This window comes from Panicum virgatum, chromosome 5N (genome assembly GCF_016808335.1).
Source record: "Panicum virgatum strain AP13 chromosome 5N, P.virgatum_v5, whole genome shotgun sequence".
Taxonomy (NCBI): domain Eukaryota; kingdom Viridiplantae; phylum Streptophyta; class Magnoliopsida; order Poales; family Poaceae; genus Panicum; species Panicum virgatum.
Genome location: NC_053149.1, coordinates 72,001,129 through 72,022,581, shown reverse-complemented (window position 1 = coordinate 72,022,581; position 21,453 = coordinate 72,001,129). Strand labels below are relative to the sequence as shown.

General features: G+C 46.1%; 1 protein-coding gene, 1 long non-coding RNA gene, 1 other non-coding gene and 1 pseudogene across 3 annotated transcripts; 1 reads left to right on the top strand and 3 right to left on the bottom strand.

Annotated features, from left to right (window-relative positions):
- Positions 1 to 39: 39 nt before the first annotated feature.
- On the bottom strand, positions 40 to 3,209 carry LOC120673925 (protein TRIGALACTOSYLDIACYLGLYCEROL 2, chloroplastic-like). Its single transcript, XM_039954971.1, has 6 exons — positions 3,056 to 3,209; positions 2,417 to 2,962; positions 1,967 to 2,296; positions 809 to 924; positions 617 to 707; positions 40 to 522 (listed from the first exon to the last, which is right to left on the bottom strand). The coding sequence occupies exons 2-6, from the start codon at positions 2,915 to 2,917 to the stop codon at positions 430 to 432; spliced, it is 1,131 nt and encodes a 376-aa protein (XP_039810905.1). The 5' UTR covers positions 2,918 to 2,962; positions 3,056 to 3,209; the 3' UTR covers positions 40 to 429.
- A 351-nt stretch (positions 3,210 to 3,560) lies between these two features.
- Positions 3,561 to 3,647, top strand: TRNAM-CAU. The gene is given in 2 exon segments: positions 3,561 to 3,598; positions 3,612 to 3,647. It is a non-coding gene; the product is annotated as a tRNA-Met (tRNA).
- Positions 3,648 to 3,832: 185 nt separating this feature from the next.
- On the bottom strand, positions 3,833 to 6,111 carry LOC120675622 (annotated as a pseudogene).
- A 3,838-nt stretch (positions 6,112 to 9,949) lies between these two features.
- On the bottom strand, positions 9,950 to 12,169 carry LOC120674100. Its single transcript, XR_005674973.1, has 2 exons — positions 11,839 to 12,169; positions 9,950 to 11,752 (listed from the first exon to the last, which is right to left on the bottom strand). It is a non-coding gene; the product is annotated as an uncharacterized LOC120674100 (long non-coding RNA).
- Positions 12,170 to 21,453: the final 9,284 nt, after the last annotated feature.

The following is a 21,453-nucleotide window of genomic DNA, read 5'->3' as shown; positions in this document are numbered from 1 at the left end:
TCGGATCACTGCATGCCAGCTTGGGCACCATTCCCGGCCTCATGGCAACAAAACTTTAATTAATCACAAACAGCGAGACAAACACAACTTTGTGTACTTCACTTGTTACACGCTTGCTCAGCCAACAAGGAACATCCAGCCGAGTCAATACCAAAAACATGGGCCTATTATATTATACGACTGACTGAAGATAACAGCTCGGCAAGTAGGGAGTAATTACTCCTCATGCTTGCTCTCTTTTTCTTTTGTTCGGTTGGAAGACCGATCGAATTTAGACTGTTCGGAAAACTTGCAACAAAAACAACCAAAACCTTGCGGAACAATAATTAGCTATTCCTTCTCATCCTACCTCAGTGTCAACAAGACAGACAGCCGCCCTACTCTACCAAGATCAATTCCCAGTCCCCAGCGATCATCATCGACAACCAATCACAACAGCCTGCTAAGAGACTTGATCAGAAGCTTGATGTTCCGCCGTGTCGTCTCATCACCCGTGAAGCCAGAGATGTCCGAGCTGATACTCTGTATTTCAACCAAGGTAAGGGGGCTTATCAACCTCTTGTTCAGTTCGAGAAACAGATACAACAAAAGTGCAGGGTCTGTGAAAAGTACAAACCTCAATGTTCTTAAGCGTAAATATAAGGGTGAAAATAGACTGCTTAATGAGATCCGTGTTCTCAGGGGTAAGCATGGATGACTTGAGCCTTCTGCAGGGCAGCATCAACAAAGAAAACAAATCAAGTGCTCCATTCTACCATTAAAGGAAAATAGGATTCATTACATCATAGTGCTTTCCAGGCAGCAGTACCTCAAGTCACCAGACGCATCAGCCAGGCCTTTAGCTATAGTCTCTACATCCTTGAGTAGATCGCTATCACGAACCTCAGAGAGCATAGGCTGAATTTCCTCTGCTAAGGCTTCAATCTGTTCCACAAGGACCACAACTACCATTTACTTCCATGTATAACAAATTTAACAGCAAAAGTAGCTTCTAACACAACTCGATCCATATTTCGTAGACAGAATAAATTTACAAACTATCTGGAATACGCACCACGCTCCACCCACTTTTCCAAAAGCATACAACATATAGAAAAATAAACCTAACACCACTAAATGCCTAAGTGGAGGTCCCCTCCTCTTCACCATTACTCATAAAGCAGAGGCAAGTAGACATACCAGCCAGGGAAGGCATGCTGGCATGCTGCATAGTGAACCCGATTGTTATGCACGGCAAAGTATACGTGAGGCGCAAGAAGAAGGAGCAGGCGCCGTCAGCCGTGCGGGGACGGGGATTGTTTAGCCAATCAAAGTGGCTAAATTTCAGGAGTTTGTTTCCTTTTAGTTGGATTATGTTAAGAGATAAGTTCTAGGAGTTTGAGTTGGTTACGTAGAGCTAACTTATATATAGTCTTTGGCTTGTAACTAGGGATTATTATCAATCAAGTCATATCCCAGATATCGTTTCTCCCACGTTCAAGGGAGAAGACCTGCCCTCTGGCTGCCGCTCCGCCGACGACGGCGTCGAGGCGGCGAGCGGCGACCGAAGGGTCCAGGCCTGCGGCCCTCCACCTCTCACGAGTACAACCTCCGTCGTCCTCCTCCCTCCAACATCCCCGTCCATAATACTGATCTGCAACATTTCAGCAGTCCAGCTCAAGTCTAGCTTAAGTAAGGGCAAGTTGTACTATTTCTACCTGAGCCCCATTGCTGAATACAGAGCTGGTATTTGGGATTTCTAGTAGTGTGCCAAGGCGAATAAGTGCAAGTGGGAATCTATTTTCGATGAAAAATCAATAAGAAGGTGATTTTGCACAGTGGCAGATGCAGTGACGTGTTAGGAAAGCTGTGCAGAAGCAGAATGAAGCCCAAGTGATAGCAGCTTAGACTGAAATAATTGGTTCCAATTTCCAATAGGATTCACCAAGAAGATAGATAGCTCGCAAACAGTTCTGGGTGGACGTACCCGTGTAAGAAGAGGTTGTGCTTCTTCCATTATAGATGCAACCTTTTCAGCCAACTTATAGCTTTTGGTAACACCAATTTCCTCCATGTCTCTTCCTAGACGGGTAAATATTCCAACCAATGCATCTAAGCTTACTCCTTGCTGTCCTTTCATCCTCTCTTTGTCACAGAGAATCAAACCTTCTTTGGTACAATCAGGGTGTAGTGGTCCTAGTGAAGGTGCAGGGAGTGGATCTTTTGGTGTGATATCAATGAGTGTCTCCATTAGAAGACCAGACTGGTTCACCTCAACCACTGAATTACGTGGTATGATGATTTTATCATCTTCAACCTGGCACGTCGAATATTGTGATTAGCATTGGCATTTGGCAGGCAGGCAGGCAGGCAGGAGTATATGGATACTAGTATGCGAATGAATGAATGTATTGTTAGCAAAAGGGGCCGGGCGAACCTCGACGAGCGCATCGATGCTCCTGAGGGATGAGTCGACGCGGACGACGGATCCGACGGTGACCCCTCGTATCCGGACGGGCGTGCCGACGCAGATCCCACATGCCTGCGTGAACTCAAAGACGGTGTTGTACTTGCGGAATCTGGAGCGGAGCTGGAAGCCCCTGAGCCAGGCGAGGGCGAGGGCGAGGAGCGCGGCCCCGGAGACCATGAAGAGGCCGACGCCGCCCTCCCAGACGCTGCGGGTGCCGAAGCCGTAGTCCCCGAGGGGCTGGAGGGTGCGGCGCCAGAGCGTGCGGGGCACCTGGAGGAGCGCGGCGAAGGGGTTGGTGGCGGCGTCCGGGGCGGGCGTGGCGTCCGGGGCGGGTGTGGCGAGCAGCGAGGCGCGGCGGGGTCTGAAGGCGAGGCTGGGGGAGAGGAAGGCGGCGCGGGGCTGCGGGCGGGAAGAGGCGAGAGTGAACGGGGGAGATTTGGCGGCGGCGGCCATCATCATCATCATCATCAGGTTTCTCGTCCACCTACCTACCGGGGGAAAGGGGCGCGCATCCTGCGGCAAACAAAATCAACCAACCAATCGATCAATCAATCGACGACACCATACCACACCACCTATTGTTATTGGGAGGCGAGAATTGCTTACTTGTACTGCAGCGAGCAGGAGCGGAAAAGGAATCCAGATGGAGATGGGCAGGTGGAGGAAGACGACGACGACGAGGAGGGGGACGGGGGAGGCGGATGAGGGAGATGAGATCTCACCTTCCTTCCTTTGGACGCCCCCAGCCCAGCCCAGCCCAATAGAGCTCAATAGACCCGGATTCAAAAAGAGGTGAATTCTAATTTTATATAATTTTAAACTATAAATATTAAAAGTTAAATTAAATGTGAAGAGAGTATTAAAACCATGTTCCGTTACCACCCCTACCGCCCAAGTACAAGCAATATTAGTTAATTAATTAAATACCTATAAAAGGCCAAAACAAAATAAAAAAACTCGTACCGGAGACCTTCAGTGTGTCAGACTGACTGATAACCAACTACATCATGAAACCAGCTTTGGATGCACGTCCCGATTAAAAGTGAATAGTTACAACCACTATTTGGATTTTCATGTAATAATGGTGAGTACCAGGATTTTCCAACATAACGGGGTGGTGGCGCAGTTGGCTAGCGCGTAGGTCTCATAGCTAAGGCGAGTGATCCTGAGGTCGAGAGTTCGAGCCTCTCTCACCCCATTTTATTTTTGTTCTGCAGCATCAATCATCAAAAGACACGCATGCCATGTGCAGTGTTCACCTCAGGTCAGCCGCGCCTCGAGCAGATTCTTTGCTCATTTCTTTTGTTTAACCAAAGTGCACGCACAAACAAAAAGTGCTCAAGATAGATATGCTCTCCACATCACACCATAAATCAAAATCAATACACAAACACACAGATGGAGCTTTCTGTACTGCAAAATAATATTCTCTATAACCAAATGAACAGAACCATATACTTTTCAACAAGCCCAACTCAACTTATACATCCTACAATTACAATGTGGGAAAGAAACATAAGTGTGCTCCAAAAAGAGCAAGGGAACAGCTGTATCACCCGAAAATCAATAACAAAGGGGAAAATTTCGACTTTGTAGTAACTCTAAATTGTACATGGTATGCAGCAGATTCACCGCTCGCATACCCATCCTCGCCGAATGAATGAAAACCAAAACCAGAAAGCAATTCTTGTAGTTCTTTTTTCCTTATGTGCCTTCAAAAAACCTGGCACTAACATTGCCTGTTAGTATCCATCTCCTATCTCACCTTATCTGTAAACTCCAAAACTTGTAAAAAGGGCCTCGTTTCTCCCTTCTCCTGCGAAAACAAAAATGTCCGACACCAAGCTACCGCTCATTTCCCTCGGTGTTCTTCTGTATGCAGGGAACAAAAATCTGTATCAACAACTGAGAAGGGAACGCCGCCACCGCCTATCAAACTTTGGCATCCTCTTCTTGTCAGCCTTGATTGGCATCATCAGCAATCTTCCTGTTTCAAGCTCTGACTGGAGGGAAGTTTTCAGTCTCTTCAGGTGTCCAATGCACACCGCGTGATCCGAAGCTGTGCCGTGGAAACCTTGCTCAGTAATCAAGTCTTTCCTCTCATACTTGGACTGCCATTTGGCTTGGAGATAAGGCAAGGATCTCCAAGGAGGAAGCGGCATAGAGTTCTGCTCCAGGGACCATTTTGCAGCGTCTACCATCACATGCAGGTACTGCTTCAGGCATGGAAGGGTGCCGACGTACACCACCGGGAGTGAATTCAACAGTGCCATAAGAGTCAACTGCCCTGGCAATTTCAAAGTGGCTCCTGAAGTCGATGTCAACTATCAGACGCTCTGGGTTGGTAGTATCACCGTGCACTATGACATCAATGTACTCGTGGTCACCTGATTGGGAAAAACACAAACAGTTTAGCCCGCAGCTGGATTTGTAGGGCAGATTAAGGAAGGACCCCCAGTATGAAGTAAAGGTAGGCAGGCTGTCATCTCAGGTACCTCCAGGTATCTTGTCAAAGACGTGCCATTTGGATGTGCAGACTGCTGCATCATATCCCGAGTATCTCAAGAGCTTGACAAGTAGAAGGCGGATGCAACTGCCACTGCATTGACCTCTTTTGAAACACTGAAGCTCGGACCCATGGATAGAGAAGAGTAGCGAGTGGACCATGGAGAGAAGCTCATTTTGTTTCTCATCTCCACGTTGCTTGAGCATCTAAAACAGGGTTCACTGAATGTAAGTTGTGGTCTATGCAGCATCCGACAGTACCTTTTTTTTTTTCTGAACGTCTGTTTACGGTTAAAAGGAAGCATACTAGTATAGAATAAATAGGCCATGGAAGCATACTAGCAGTTTGGTGGAATTGTAACATGACATAAACCTGTTGTAAACATGGCGCCAGCAAAATCCGACCGGTTAATGTAATAATAATTAACAAAAATGGAAGCAGAAGAATTATGGACCCTCGGCTAGCTGGTGGTTGCAGGAATGTATCCCGGTGAGACTTGCACTCGAGTAAAGTAAAACCAATCAGGGAATGAGGGAAGCAATCTCGTATGTATATATTCTATTTTCATAGCGCAAGGAACAATTGCTATCACTAATAATAATGATAATAATAATTTATGTTGCCTGTTTTGGATGAAGCAGCAAAACCAATCCCTAAATTAATTAAGTCACTATTCTTTATCAATGAAATAGGCACCGTCTCGTGCCCATTCGTTCAAAAAAAATTAATTACTAGCAGCAGCTACAACTGGGGAGGGACACCCAGGGCAGGGGTGGTACCGTACGTCCGTACCATGATGTTGTCAGCGAGGTGGGTGAGGTCGGAGAGGGCGGCCTCGTTGTCGCTGGTGGCGCGCGCGTCCCCGGCGCCGTTCTCGAGAAAGTCGGTGACGAGCATGGCCAAATCCGTGTCGCTGTCGTGGCTGTGGCTCCCGAAGGCGGGGGGAGCGGCGGTCCGCAGCCAGAGGTCAGGGACCGGCGGACCCCCTCCGGCGGTGGGCGCGACCCTGGCGGACGCCCTCCGGCGCGGCGCGGCCGCTGCGGGCGGCGAGAGGGCGAACTCCTTGGCGACGAGCATCATCTTCGGAATCGAATCGGGGCGGGGGGACGGGGCGGCGAGAGGAGAAATCTCGAGGGAGGGAGGGGAGGGGAGGGGTGCGGTGGCCTACCGGTGGGGAATGGAGTGGAGAACGGAGGCAGCCAGCCAACCAACCAACAAAAAGGGAGAAAAGCCAACGCAACGTAACGCGGAGTATAAATAAATATAATATATTATATTTATCGTTTGAATTCCGCGCGCACGGCCTTCTCGATGCTTCCAGCTCGAGCGTGCTTTCTTGGGGCTCAAGACACTTTCCGCATTAGGCCCTGATTGGATGGGCATATCTTTAAGAATCTGAAACCTGAATTATTCCCCGAGCTATCATTAAGCCACGTCATCAAAAATTATTCCAGCCATTGGATTGAAATCGGACGGAACTTAACAATGCCTGATGCAAACATGCCGCCCGTTCCGCCTGCTCTTCCCGCCCGTTCCGTCTCCTCTAGATTTCTCTTTCCACTTCTACACCAATCGGGAACGACTGGACGAATGGGCCATCCGTCAACCTCTTCCGCCGCCGGCGCTCCCTCCTTCGCCAGCGCTCACTCCACCGGCGGACCTCCCTCCACTCGCTCCACCAACGGAGCTCCCTCCGCCGGCGCTCCCTCCACTCGCGGCCTGGCGCCAATGGCCCTCGCGGCCACCGCCGAGTTCCCCCACGCCACCCGCCGCTCGACCTCCATCAGTCCTTGGTACACGTCGCTCGCCCTCCACCGGCCCGTGCAGGTGTGTCCGCCGCCGGCACCCGTCTCTGTCGGTCCCGCTCACTGCCCTTCCCCTCCTCTCACACGGTGCAGATCCAGGTGGCGACGGCGGCCGCTCGCCCGATTGCTCCGTCCGGCAGCGCATGGGCTGCTGCGGCTGCTGCATCGGCGATGACAGCAGCTTCCGCGCGTGCTCCGCGGGCGCACTGGCTCGTCCCAATCCCAGATGGTAGCAGCCGAAGCTCACCCAGGTGCTCCGTGCAGCGATTCCTAGGCCGATCTAGAGACTCAAGGCGGTGGGATTCAAAGAAGCTCACGAGATCGAGGTCCCCATGAGCGCGAGCAAGACTCCCGCGAACTGCTACTCCTGCTGGTGCCATGGCGACCACGCGCTCCCATCTATCACAGGACGACCTCAATCCTCCAAAAAAAACTGCCAAAACGGAAATCCCTCTCCCTCTTCTACCTCCTCATGCTCTCAAATTCTTAACAACATCTCGAGACCCCGTTCCAGCGAGCTCCAGGAGCTCAGGCACGAGACACCCCTCCCACCCCAACACACATGCAAGAACCAGAGCACCAAGCACCTAAAAAACGAGGTAGATAGCCTATGTATTTTTAACTTCTCCAACACAGGCCCTATATGCTGGCCACCGCGCTCACCATGGCCGCCAAAGCCATGGCTGCCTCGCAAAAACGGTCCGCGATGGCGCAGATGTACTGCAACCCAAACTCATCTAGCATGATCTTTCTGACTATGGAAGTGGCCACCTGCATGTGTGCACCTGGCTAATTAGTGAATGGAAGCAGTGGTTACCTATCGTTTAGTCATTTGGTTCATTCAGTAAGCATGCTGACGAATAGGATTAACATGATGTGCCATGGCTGGGCAGATGCAAAAAGAAGGCATGACATACGTCGGGAGCTCACTGTTTGTCTCCATGATTCGCAAGCACAGAGAGATTACTTGACTTGTCACTAGGAAATTGACAGCTTCTGTATCATCTACCTGCATGTACCACCAGACAGAAGCTTCCCTCTCCATTGCAGAAATAGCTTTTTGATAAGAAAAATAAAAGGATGGATCTTCACATGAATCTGTTGTTCTTAAATAGGGTTATTTCTGTTATACCAGTAGGAATTGAACATGACGAAATATAATGTTCCCACCAAAAGAAATTAACATATAACAAACGTTCCAAAAATTCATAAACACTCTCTCATGTGGGGCATGTTGTCATGTGTATCGCTTCTGAACATCACAAATTCACAAGGCATTGTCATGTGCAGCTATAAACCATTATCAGCTGAACATCACAAATTTACAAGTTCACATTTGTGGTAAGGATTCTACATAAAAAAGAGTATGAGGACTGAACATCCATCCTTTGAGAACCTGTTGATAAAAGAACGCCATGGAAAGCAGGAAGCACTCCCATTATTAAGCACTCAATCATACGCACAAGGATCAGGAACATCATCAGCTTTAGTTGCAACCAAGGATCTACCTAATCTAATGACTATATCTTCTAAAACACCAACGGATGAGGTAAGATTGTATAAGCACCGATAATATCGACTATGCATACATTGTTAATATATTACTTTTACTGTAGGAACTTGAAATGCTAACTCAATCCATAGGAGAATTAGATGATATGGACATTGATAAGTCCCCATGGTAAACATTCACTCACATATTCTCATGTATGCCTCTACTCAATAGTACATAACTAATAAAATATTTCATCTCCACTACAGAAATTGGGATGACACACCATTTGCAACTAAAAGAAGGCCTTATGATGATATCGAGGATGATGAAAAAAAGCAGGTCTTTAAGAGAGTCAAGAAATCTGATATGTAGCCATCAACCAAGTAACAAGTTCCAACAAGTACTTCAATACTTAATACTTCATACATACATGTTGGCTCAATAAAATCAATACAATTAGCATATTTTCCACAGCTAATTCATATTACAATTGCATATTACTGCTTGAAAGATAGAAGAGGAATACATATAAACTTTCTTGCCATGTTAAAATGCTGAATTTTCTGCATTCCATATTAAAATAATACTTTTAATCTTAGATTTTGTTAATTTAGTGGCCATAATCCTACAGATTGCTTTTAACATCTATTGTTCTAACACTACATTCGTTTCTTTTTTCCCAGATATTGGCCATGCAACAACTACTTTGGTGCTTACTTCAGAACTACCTTTTGACGCTCCTAAGTCAGAGCCAACCACACCAATATACACAATGCTTTTGTGACAAACACACCCATATGCACACTGCTTTTGTACTGGCTCTTCTTTTGGTGTATATAATGCCACTCTTCTTATTGCGTTTCTTCAAAGTTGGGTTATGTGATAGTTGAAACACTAAATATCCCTCTTATAAAAAATATTTATATATTATGTGTGGAACCGTAAACTATTATGAACATTGATATACATATATCCTATTCGACTACTTTGTCATGCCTACAATATATAAATGAGCTTCTGATGGTTTAAGCACATTACGTGCTTCACCGCTTTGGCAAACTACAATGTATAAAAAGAGATGAATAAACTCTGACGTGCCAAAACAAATGGACCAGCAATGGCCCAACGCGGCAACGCCGCGTGTCTTTTCTAGTCCAAAATTTTAGATCAAGGAAAGGAATTTTGTCATTTAGAAGTACTAAATAAAATCTAATTAAAAAATTAATTGTAGAACTCTAGGGCTACTTTTCGAAACGATTCTAACAAGGTATATTAATCAACAATTAGCGAAAAGTTACTGTAGCAAATCATGACTTAATTAGGTTCATTAGATTCGTCGCGCCAAATTACACTCATCTGTGAAATTTTTTTGCAAATAGACTTTATTTAATATATCATGCATGCAAGATTCCTTATCCAAAATTTTGGATATGGCCATCCAAACAGGGCCTTAGTAAGATACAGAGCCGTGGGAATGGGCTGTGATCCTACCCAACCCTGATCCAGCCCTATCTAATTAATCAGTTGGTCCGATCTTTATCCAGCCCTTCAAATAATTAGTTGTATTCTATCCGATCACATCCCTTAACTAATATTATTCTAGCCCATATATATGCTCATGGGCCAATCTATTTTCACTAAAAGAGCACAACCCGTGGGCTGTTATTATTAAAACAAATTAGCAAAGCAATGGATGGACCTCGCAGCATGCAGCACGTGAGCTGCCATTCTGCCAATAGTATAAAGCCGGCATGGCCATGGCTCAACAAAGCAAATATACGTATCATGTTGGTACCAGCCACCACACGTCACAAATAAATAGCAAACAAAGTAGCTGTCAACAATGAGTAACCAAATAAACTAGAAAATTGGTCAACAATGAATATAAGTATCGGATTTCATTTGAAGATGGTCTGCTCTTAGCTAGCCTACTACAAGCCGTCAGCAGCTGGGCTATGCAGAAACATCTCTCTCCCGGCAAAGTCCAAACCTCCACTGTTGGAAGCATCACCAGTGTTGATGTAATCCTGCTATAACAAAAAGAAGTTTGGTTAGATGAACCTCACCCAAGTAGTAGCCATCAATTTCACATGTAAAACTTGAAAAATATTGTATATAGAAATAAAGTTCAGAATAAGCTAACAATTAAGCATGTCTTATAGCCGAGATTATGCATAAACTAGCATGATGAACCTAAAATGCACTGAGTACTAGCAGCCAGAAGTACCTAAACCAACATCAGTATCCTTGCGTGCAGTAAACAAAGAATAAAATAGTATTCAGATGCTTTCAGAGTCTTATATCCTTGCATGTAGTAAACAAAGAATAAAGTAGCATGTAACTGTGACCTTTGCAAAGAATAAAGATTGTTCAGAATAGCATGTAACACTATAAAAATCAGCACCGTAGCTAAGAGGCATCAGCCTGTTGTAGTCCTCTTGTCCTGCAAAAGGCCAACCAAACTGTAAGAACGCCACCATTATTTTCAGCAAATTTTAGCTCTTTTTTTGGATGACCGACTTGACTGGTCAGTTGACAAAGACTCATGACTCTCTGCAACAAGTTCTGGAACAGCTGAAACCCCTTCCATTTGTATCTAGTGCAATCAGAATAAACTTTTTTTTAAGTATGGATTATGGAACACTAACAAAGTTGATGAAAATAAAAATAATGCAATCAGAATAAACGTCTTCCAGTTGTATCTAGTGCAATCAGATAATAAAAATGATGCAGTTACCATTCTAATTTAGAAATTCAGACTAGCTGTGGTCTGTGGCTAATTTGATTCAGGGACATGTGCTTGTTACCATTCTAATTCAGACTAGCTAGCTTTTCAGTAGCTTATGGTACCAATGCATAATAGATCTAAATAAAATGCTGAAATATTAAACTTGCATTAATTAAGTGAAAAACCTAAACTAGTATAATTCAGAACCCAAAATGATGCAGTTACCATTATAATTCAGATTAATTCTGATCCTAGCAGAAGTGATATGGCAAAGCAAAAACACATGTATGCTATTGGCAAATACACATTATGATATGGCATGAACAGAGCAGCTCACGCACTCACGTTTTGATGATCCTATAGTACCATGATACTGGAAGTTACAAACCGGAGCTAATTGGCTAACAATATTGAAATAGAAGCTTCTAATTTCAAATTTGTAGTCATGTAGTGCGACACGGCAAGCTAATTAAGTTTGTAGCTTCTCGATTGGTGGCCTGATGCTTGCAAATGCCAAATGGAAGTTAGAATTTGCCATGCTGTTGCTCCTGACTGGAGGGCGTGCCGTTTCGTTCGCGGTGCCGCTGCAGGCCGCTAACAAGCAGGCAAACCAGATCGTCAAGGAAGGTCAGTCACGCTACCGAGGGGGAAGTGCGCCGTGACGCCGCAGCTCGCAGTTGAAGACGAAGTGGGTGCGGAACTTGAAGACGAAGATGCAGTTGGGGTCCTTGATCTCGTACACCTTCGCCAGCCGCTCCTTCAGCTCCGCCTGTGCCACAAACCTCAAACCCTGAAGATCCAGTGGGCCGAGAAACGAGGAGGGTAGAGGGAGGAGGAGCTGAGGAGATCCCTGACCTTGGAGACGTTGGGGCGGCCGGGGTCTTGGGATGCGTCGCCTTGCAGCTGGACTGGCCGGTATCTAGCTTCCACCTTCAGCGAACGCGGATCTTGGAGATGAGCGGCGGCGGCGGCGGTGAATCTTGAACGGATGGAGCACCCGCAGGTGGGGAGCGCCGGCGCCTCAGGCCGTGATGCACCCGGAGGTGGGGAGCAGGGTAGCTTGGCTAGCTTCCTTCCTTCCACAAGCTAGCTGCTTTCGCCGCAGGTGGGGAACGGATGGAGCGTGGCTGTGCAGGGGATCTTGCACAGATGCTGGCGCACCTCGCGGCACTTGGCGAGGAGGCCGAGCGCCTCGACGACGCAGGCAGGCTTATTATCCATGGGCCGACTTGGGCCAAATCCAAAATCCAGCATGTGCCAATCTTTTTGAATTAAAGTCCGATCGAATCTTATTTTTTTTATCTGAAAAGCCCATAATAGATCCTAAATTCTTAGCCCATGAGCTTGGAGGCCCTTAGAGCCCTTGGATTTTCGTGGCCCATCGTCATACAGTATATATTTTCCCCTGAAGAAAATGCACCAGGAGATGGAGAGGCATTGTCATTGAGCAGTACCAATAACAATAATAATAGTAAGTCTTTTTTTTGAAATATTCTAGTAGTAGTAAGTGGAAAAAAATGGGTGGCGCATGGGTGCTCGCGTGCGCCCCCAGCCCTGATCAGGGTTTTTTTACCGACCGGCCAGACCAAACCGCCGCCCACCGGTTCCGGTAAACCGGACCGGTTTGACCGGTTACCGAAAAAACCCGGACAAATTCAAATTTCAAACAAAAACGACAGTTCAATCGGTTTGCACTAGTTAGCCGACCGGTTTGGTCGGTAAACCGGTCCGGTTTGAGGTGTAACCGGTCCGGTGACCAAAAAAACTGAGCAATGCACATATTAATGTAAAAGACCACACTTATAATCATGCATACAAATACAATAGTAATAAGCGTGGGAGTGGGAGGCAACCGCGTGAGTCATATGCCAGCGCGATGGGCCTTAATGGGCCGGCATTTTTTTCTTTTTTGGTTTAACTTCACATGCCCGCAAAGTATACTAAATGAACGAATATTTGAAAAAATTTGACACCATTAGATTCGTCGCAACTTGAAGTATTTTTAGGAATTTTTTTGGGAATTTTTCATTTTTTGAATTCAAATTTAAATTTTGAATTGGGCCGGTTTGCAACCGGTCAGTACCGGAACCGGTCCAGCCCAGTTACAACAGTACCCGCGGTCCGGACCGGTTCCGGTCGGTAAAAAAAACCCTGGCCCTGATGCCCACCACGTGCCTATTCAGCAAATCCGACGAATGAAGTAGGGGTGTGGAAGTCAGGTATTGGCAGATCTTTGCGTACGGAAACTAGCCGGAAGCATCACCATTAGATAGTCTCTGACGGATGCTTTGCACCGTTGTCATGTTGGTTGGTGATAGCTTTGGACGAATGCTTTGCCGTCTTGTTGGGTCGAGTGGATGTTGTGCCACCTTTGTTGTGTTGTCGATCTTTGCATCCTTTGCGTTGTAGTATCTTTAAGCATGTTCAATTGTGTGGCTGTGTCTAGGTTTGTGGATTCGTTTGTGCCTCCCCCGTTGTTCTTGCTATTCTTATTTGTTGTAGCCGTCACTTGTTTGATAGTGATGTCCACTGACGAATGCCCAATTTTCTAGTAGGGACAAGAACCAATCATCCAGCGAGCACAACCTAGTGGAGTGGGCGCGCACGTTCCTTTGCTCAACCAGCGTCACATCTTCCGCATCCTAGACACATGGCTAAGTGGTGCAGTACTTGCTGACGGGCACCGAGAAGACGGCGACGCTGGCGATGTAGTAGTGCCTCCTCAACGACTCGAGGAAAATGTTATGTTCCTGACCAGAGAAGCCAAGAACAGCAGAATCTCGGACAGAATCCACCAAGAACAGAGGTAGCAGGGGAGTGAGACGAAGAACAGAATGGAAGGAGGAAGAGAAGGTTCGTTCAGAACTGTCGTGTTCGTTACAACTGCTGTCCTCGACGGGCAGTCTTATACCAGACATACAAGGCCTCATGGGCCGGTAATCGACTCGGCAAAGCCCACAACTCTATACCGCCTATTACACTATCAGCCACTGATAGGCCGGGTCATGACATTGCCCCCTCCTTCAAATCCAGCTTGCCCCCAAGCTGGAGCATCTGGGTAACGACGCCGAATATCATGAGTTTCTTCCCAAGTGGACCATGAAGAAGGCCATCCAGACCATTGAATCAACCATTCAGACTTAGGCGTCGATCCATAATGAACACAACGAGAATCCAGCACCGCAATAGGTGATAATTCTGAAGAGTCATCAGAAGGTAAAGCCGTCAGGTCTGCACTGACCTGAATGTGAGCTGGAACGTGTTGCTTGAGCAAGGAGACATGAACCACCGGATGGATTTTGGCATCTGATGGAAGATCTAACTTGTAAGCCACTTTGCCCACATGTTGCAGAATCTTGAATGGGCCAAAGTATCAGAAGGATAGCTTCTGATTTGTCCGAACTGCCACTGAAGACTGAATGTAGGGATGGAGCTTCAGATAGACAGAATCACCAACAGAAAATTCTCTTTCACTCCTGTTCTTATCAGCCTGAGACTTCATACGTTGCTGTGCTCTGAGTAGCTGTTGTTGGATCAATGTGGTGAGGAGGTTTCGTTCCTTCAGCCAACTCTCCAAATCAGGGACAACACCAGCATGCAAATTGGTAAGCCCAAAATGTCGAGGTGGGTGACCATATAGGACTTCAAATGGAGTGAGTTGCAAAGCAGTGTGATATGAAGTATTGTACCAAAATTCTGCAAGAGGGAGCCATTTACTCCACTGCTTTGGACAAGAGTGCACTGTACAGCGAAGCAAAGCTTCTAGGCACTGATTCAGACGCTCGGTCTGCCCATCTGTTTGGGGATGGTACGATGAACTCATAAGAAGTTGAGTATCAGACAGTTGAAATAATTGTTGCCAAACGTTGCTGGTAAAGATCCTGTCACGATCAGAGATAATCGACTCAGGCAACCCACGAAGCTTGTAGACATTATCCATGTAAGCCTGTGCAACTTGCAGTGCTGTAAATGGATGAGATAAGGCCAAAAAGTGACCATACTTTGAGAACTTGTCTATGACAACCATGATGACATCTTTCTTGTTGGCAATAGGTAGACCCTCAATAAAATCCATGCAGATGACAGTCCAAGGAGTAGTAGGAACTGGGAGTGGTTCTAACAGTCCAGGAAGTTTCACATGCTCCACCTTGGCTTGCTGACACACTTCACATGCCTGCACAAAGGTTCTGATGGTTTGCTTCATTTTGGGCCAGGTAAATAATGATTTAATTCTGTGATATGTTGCTTGAAAGCCAGAATGACCCCCAAACCACTATTATGCAGTGCTTGAATGACATGATGTTGAGCTAGGATGTTCTGACCAATCCATACCCGGCCCTTATATCTTATTATACCATTCACCAATGAGTAACTTTTACTGTTGTCAGGAGAAAGAGCTAATTCAGTCAGTATCTGTTTAGCCAACTCATCATCCTCATAGCCCTTGACTAAATTCTCTTGCCAGGCAGGCATACAAGAAGAAATAGCCATCAAGGAGTCAAACATTGGACATCTTGACAAGGCATCGGCAGCAGAATTAAGAATGCCTTGTTTGTAAACAATTTTGAACTGAAGATCCATTAGCTTGAGCAAAGCTTTATGCTGCAATTTGGTATGCACTCTCTGGTCAGTTAAATACAACAAGCTCCTATGATCAGTTCTTATATGGAATTCCTTTTGCTGAAGGTAGGGTCTCCACTTGTCTACAGCCATGAGAATAGCCATACACTCCTTTTCATAAGTAGACAGGGCCGGATTCTTTTTGCAAAGAGATGTGCTCAGATAAGCAATGGGATGGCCATCTTGCATGAGCATAGCACCCAAACCAAGGTCACTTGCATCAGTCTCCAACACAAAGGGCTTGTCAAAATCAAGAATAGCCAAAACAGGTGCCTCTATAAGTGCTTGTTTCAACAGAGAAAAAGCCTCTTGGGTCTGTGGTGTCCACTGAAATGGAGTACCTTTCTTTAGTAACAAGGTGAGAGGACGACTGATCATTCCATAATGCCTAATAAATTTTCTATAATACCCAGTAAGGCCTAGGAAACCCCTCAGTTCCTTGAGATTAGATGGGACTGGCCACTGTTGCACAACCTGAATTTTGGAAGGTTCTGTAGATACCCCACTGGCAGAAATACAATGACCAAGATATTCTATGTGCTGCTTGGCAAAAGAGCATTTAGATAGTTTGATGAAAAACCCATGTTGCTGAATAATCTGAAACACTTGTTGCAGAAGGGCTAAGTGAGCATCCAAAGTAGCAGAATAGACAAGTATGTCATCCATGAATACCAAGACACCTTTTCTCAACAAAGGAGCAAAGATTTGATTCATGACACTCTGAAATGTGGCTGGAGCATTTGTGAGGCCAAATGGCATTACCAAAAACTCATACAGACCACTGTGGGTCCTGAATGCAGTTTTAGGCTCATCTCCCTTTGCAATTCTTATTTGATGATAGCCAGCCCTAAAATCCAATTTAGAAAACCACTGTGCCCCCGAGAGTTCGTCAATCAGTTCATCAACAATAGGCATAGGATGCTTATTTTTTACAGTGATGTTGTTGAGATGTCTATAGTCCACACAAAATCTCCATGAGCCATCCTTTTTTTCTAACCAATAAAACTGGGGAGGCATAAGGGCTGGTGCTTGGTCTAATTGTACCATTCCTTAGCATTTCAGCCAACTGCTTTTCTATTTCTGTTTTTTGATGAGGAGCATACCTGTAAGCTCTCGTGTTGACTGGTTGAGCCCCAGGAACCAGGTCAATATGTTGGTCACAGTACCTTTCAGGAGGAAGAGATGAAGGCTCACTGAATAAATGAGAGTAAGTATGAAGCAGCTCAGCAACAGCTGGTGGAACATCCAGAGAAGGCTCTTGGCTCACAAAATGTACCACCCTATCAGAAGGAATTATCTGATGTTGTTTGACTTCACACAGCAGTTGGAGGCAGTGTGAAACTGCTCTTCTTCTTATCAAGCCTTTGAGCTTGTGGGCATCAATAGCCACACATTTAGTCACATCAGTCTTGATACCTTTCAGTGTAATCCTCTTCTTATTATGTGTAAACTTCATGATTTTCTTCCTCCAGTGTACCCACATGGGACTACATTGTTCCAGCCAATCTTGACCAACAATCATATCATAACATTTCAGAGGGAGGACACCAGCATCAACTGAAAAGGTATGTCCCTGAGAAGACCACAATAATCCTGGGATCATAGAGTGACATGCCAAGGGGCTGCCATCAGCAGTGAAGTATTGGGCTGAAGCACACTGGTCAGTTTTCAGGTGTAAAGCAACAACCAGTTGATCACTGACAAAAGTAGCAACACTACCACAATCCACCAGAATGAGTACCTCTTTGTTGGCTATCATGCCTTGCAACTTCATTATTCTTCGCTTGGGAACCTCAGGGGTGGACAGGGAACCAACTGCCATCACAATGTCCGGTTCCATTTCATCATAACTTGTATCAGAATCAGAGGTTTCCTGTGGCTCAAGTGCGTCAAACAACTCCTCCAACACATGCAGAGAAACCTGCTAAGGACATTTGTGGCTGTGACCCCACTTCTCGCCACACTTAAAACACAACCCATTCTTGCGTCAAAAAGCCATTAGTGCCTTAATCTTGTCCTCAGATTTTGACTTCTCCATCTTCTGCTTCGGCAATGGTGCAGGTGGCTTATCCAAAGTTGTTGGCCTCCCTCGATCAGAAACACTGGAGGACTTGAAACTGGGCTGACTGAAATCCTTCGACCCTTTCTTGCGAGTCTCCAACTCAGTTTCCTGCAACAGTGCCAATGAGCTGGCTTCCTGAACATCTTTTGGCTGATGCAGAGTAATGCCTTCTCGCACTTCTTCACTGAGGCCACCCAAAAATCTTGTGACAAAATAGGTATCATCATAAGTAGAGTTGTATAAAAGAATACCATGCGAGAGCTACTCAAATTCCTCCAAATACTCGCTGACAGAGCCTGTTTGTTTCAGGGAGTCCAATTGTCGGAGTTGAATTTGATACTGATCCCTGTCAAACCTCTCAAACACCGCCATGCAGAACAAGTCCCAATCAAGAACACGGCCACGCCGTTCCAGAGTCTGAAGCCAAGTTGCAGCCGCTCCCTTGAAGTTCAGCGCAGCGAATCTTGTCTTCAGGCTTGGATTCACCGAGAAAACCTCGAAATACATGTTACACCAATCACGCCATAAATGGGGATTATTGCCATCAAATGTTGGAAAATGCAGTTTGGGCATATGAGATGATCTGTTGGCTGTATCGCGAATAAAGTCTCTCGGAACATCAGAAGAAACGTTGGGATCAGGAACCATACCCGTGACCGGGTGTGGTGGGCGAGATCCAAGGATCCCACCGCCAGCATCTCGGTGGCTCTGGTCGACGCGGTGCCCATTGGGCCGCTCCGAGCTCGACGCAAATGGGCGCAATGGCTGCGGCAGAGCCAAATTGAGGTCGAAGGGGTCGATCCAGCTGGACGGTGGTGGCGGGGGACGGGGAGGTAGTGGTGGCGGCGCTGTCTCGAGGCGCTGCAGCCGCGAAGCCGTCTCCTGGGACTTGTTGAGCAGAGTTCCCAACGAATCCTCCGCAGACGCACGCCACACATCAATGCCACTCACCTTGTCGAGCGTCTGCTGCATCATCAGCTCAAATCCCTCAAACTTCTTCACGAAATCCTCCACAGCGGTCGTCATCTGAGCCTCAAACTTTGTAGGTTTTTGTGGCGCCAGATTGACGGTACCCTCCCGACGGTGAGCTCGGATTCTGAATCAGACAGCCCAAATCTAAACCTTAGCGGCGAGACACGAGGTGGACGGCGGCGCCAGACTAGCTAACTGCCGTTCTGCGGTGGCCGCCGCCGACTGGGAGTCAGTAGGCAGGGCGTGGACGTCGCGTTCGATCGAACATGGCAGAGCAGGCCCGGAATGTCGACGAGGCGTGCTGGGCAAGGCAAAATCCGGCGGCGCAGGTGCTATTGCAGCACGTCACAAAGAGAACCGAGAAAAATTTGTGGGGGATAAGCGCGGAACGAGGCTCTGGATACCAAATGTTATGTTCCTGACCAGAGAAGCCAAGAACAGCTGAATCTCGGATGGAATCCACCATGAACAGAGGTAGCAGGGGAGGGAGACGAAGAACAGAATGGAAGGAGGAAGAGAAGGTTCGTTCAGAACTGTCATGTTCGTTACAACTGCTGTCCCCGACGGGCAGTCTTATACCAGACATACAAGGCCTCATGGGCTGGTAATCAACTCGGCAAAGCCCACAACTCTATACCGCCTATTACACTATCAGCCACTGACAGGCCGGGTCATGACAGAATAGGCCCACCATGGACCAGGTGGTAGCGGCTAGGGATCAAAATGGGATGGGAAAATCTCATCGCGTTCGGCACCACATCCCATATAAACGAACCACTAGCAGATGCCCATGTGCGGCACACACATATCTTTAAAAAAATCTAGAAAATAAAAATTATATCGTTATAGTAAGGGTTGGCATTGTGGCAGAACCACCTGAATTATCCCGGCTCAAGTGCGCTGGCCATCACCATAAAGGCAACACCGACTCAAACGCACTTCAAACGGAACAATTCTTGGTCTGTCGGGTAACGTCCCGATACAACCACCGGATCTCGGATCGAACAAGCATACCCCGCACGAAGGCGAGTCCAGAGATGTTACAACCATATATTTTACAATACAGGCATAGTAGTTGTTACAACATGTTCAAAGTATTATTACAGTTCCAAACTTAGTAAAACGTTATACAATACATAAGTTTAAAGTTCAGAGTTAAAGCAGCGGAAAGATAACACGACAGCTACAACACGTCGTAAAAGGATACCAAGCTAGCCCAAGCAAGGTATCACTCATCGGGGTCATTGCCGGCCGGGGACGGATCCCACTCTACGGACCAGCCAGGGGGCAAAGAGCAGGGCCAAGTCAGACTAGCGGTCTGGTCCTCAAAACTCATACCTGAAACAGGATTCAACAGCAAGGCTGAGTATACTAATACTCAGCAAGACTTAACCGTCAACGGATATACTTAGTCCACTTAGCTAGACTATGCAGGGTTTTGTAAGGCTCTGGTTTTCCTTTTTGCTGAAAAGCAACAAAGAGTAGGTCCTTAATTTCACATTTTAGCTATCAATATTCTAGTTGATTAACCATTCTATGTAAGCAACTAATTCTAATCAACCATGGTAGAACTTTAGTCAAACATCAAGATTAATCATAATGACATTACTCTTATTGCTTTGTGTGGCAAAGGGATCAAGTAGTCTCAATATCCGTGAGAAACGGACGATTCGAATCGGATTTCCAACCTTGCAAGGTAAACCTAACACACACGTTTGGAACATCGTCGGGTCGTTCCCAAACAACCGTTGACCTTTCATTCCGGCTTGTGGATAGGGTCACTCTCCCCGACTACAGGGCACCAACTTCCTCCCTGCACCCGTGGTGTTGCACAACATAAACATAAATAAAAACCTATCTCTAAGAGAGAGTGAAAGGTATATCCACTCACCGGGCCGATCAGCTACTAGGCTTACCGCGTACCATATTTACGGCATGTGGCTAGTACGTTCAAACACTTAACCACCGCTACCACACACTGCGGCCTTATCAAGTTCATCAACACATACGGACTTCAACAAATCCGCCCATGATCCTTATAGTGATTGCAGAAAGTAAACAAGCAACTCCTATAGAGCTCGCGAGTGACAGGCAATCACTCGACTTTTACCGGTCCTATTAGCATAGCATCTAACTCGGACTCAAAACTAGTGTTCAATTAGTAGGAACCTAGAATTATGCAACTAGGGTTTTCAATCAATTCCAATAACTTAAATGCACAAGTAAAATAATAACGATAAGTTGTATAATTTGAAATACTGGGTTTATGTCCGGGGCTTGCCTTCGCGGTAGTCACTAGCTAATTCAGCCTTGGGCTCTTCCGGACTTTGGTCTGGGTCTTCAGTCAGTGTAGCGGTGTTCACCTGGACTTCATGATCACCTCCTTCGGACTCCAGGATCAGCTCGTACGTCCCGTCAGCTAGAACAGTCGTATCTATATGTGATGCAAGAAACGATATTACAATCATACACACTTCGCGATAAAGTTGCAGTCTAACAACTAGCAAACATAACTTAGCATACAGGCAATTATTTATAGAGTAGTTATTTAACATTTCTTACTACACAAAACAACATGATTAACCTCACAAGACAACTTGACTATCTTCACAAAGTAAGTTTTAGTTGGTTCACATAGCATGTAAATCATGGTTTGCTAAGAATTAAGCAACTCAGTACACAACTAGTATTTAAATTCAGAAAAAAATAATTCAAACATAAAGTACAGAGAGCAATCTATCCTGTAAATTTCGTACTATTTCATGCAGCCAATTATTCATAATAAAACATTTACTCAGACAGTACTTAGAACAAGA

Excerpts from the sequence above, each read along its gene's own strand:
- LOC120673925 (XM_039954971.1), bottom strand. The coding sequence starts at position 2,917 with ATGATGATGATGATGATGGCCGCCGCCGCCAAATCTCCCCCGTTCACT. Across the intron at positions 925-1,966 it reads CACAACCTCTTCTTACACGG|ATTGAAGCCTTAGCAGAGGA; the intron begins GTACGTCCACCC and ends CTTGTGGAACAG. Across the intron at positions 708-808 it reads GATGCGTCTGGTGACTTGAG|AAGGCTCAAGTCATCCATGC; the intron begins GTACTGCTGCCT and ends GCTGCCCTGCAG.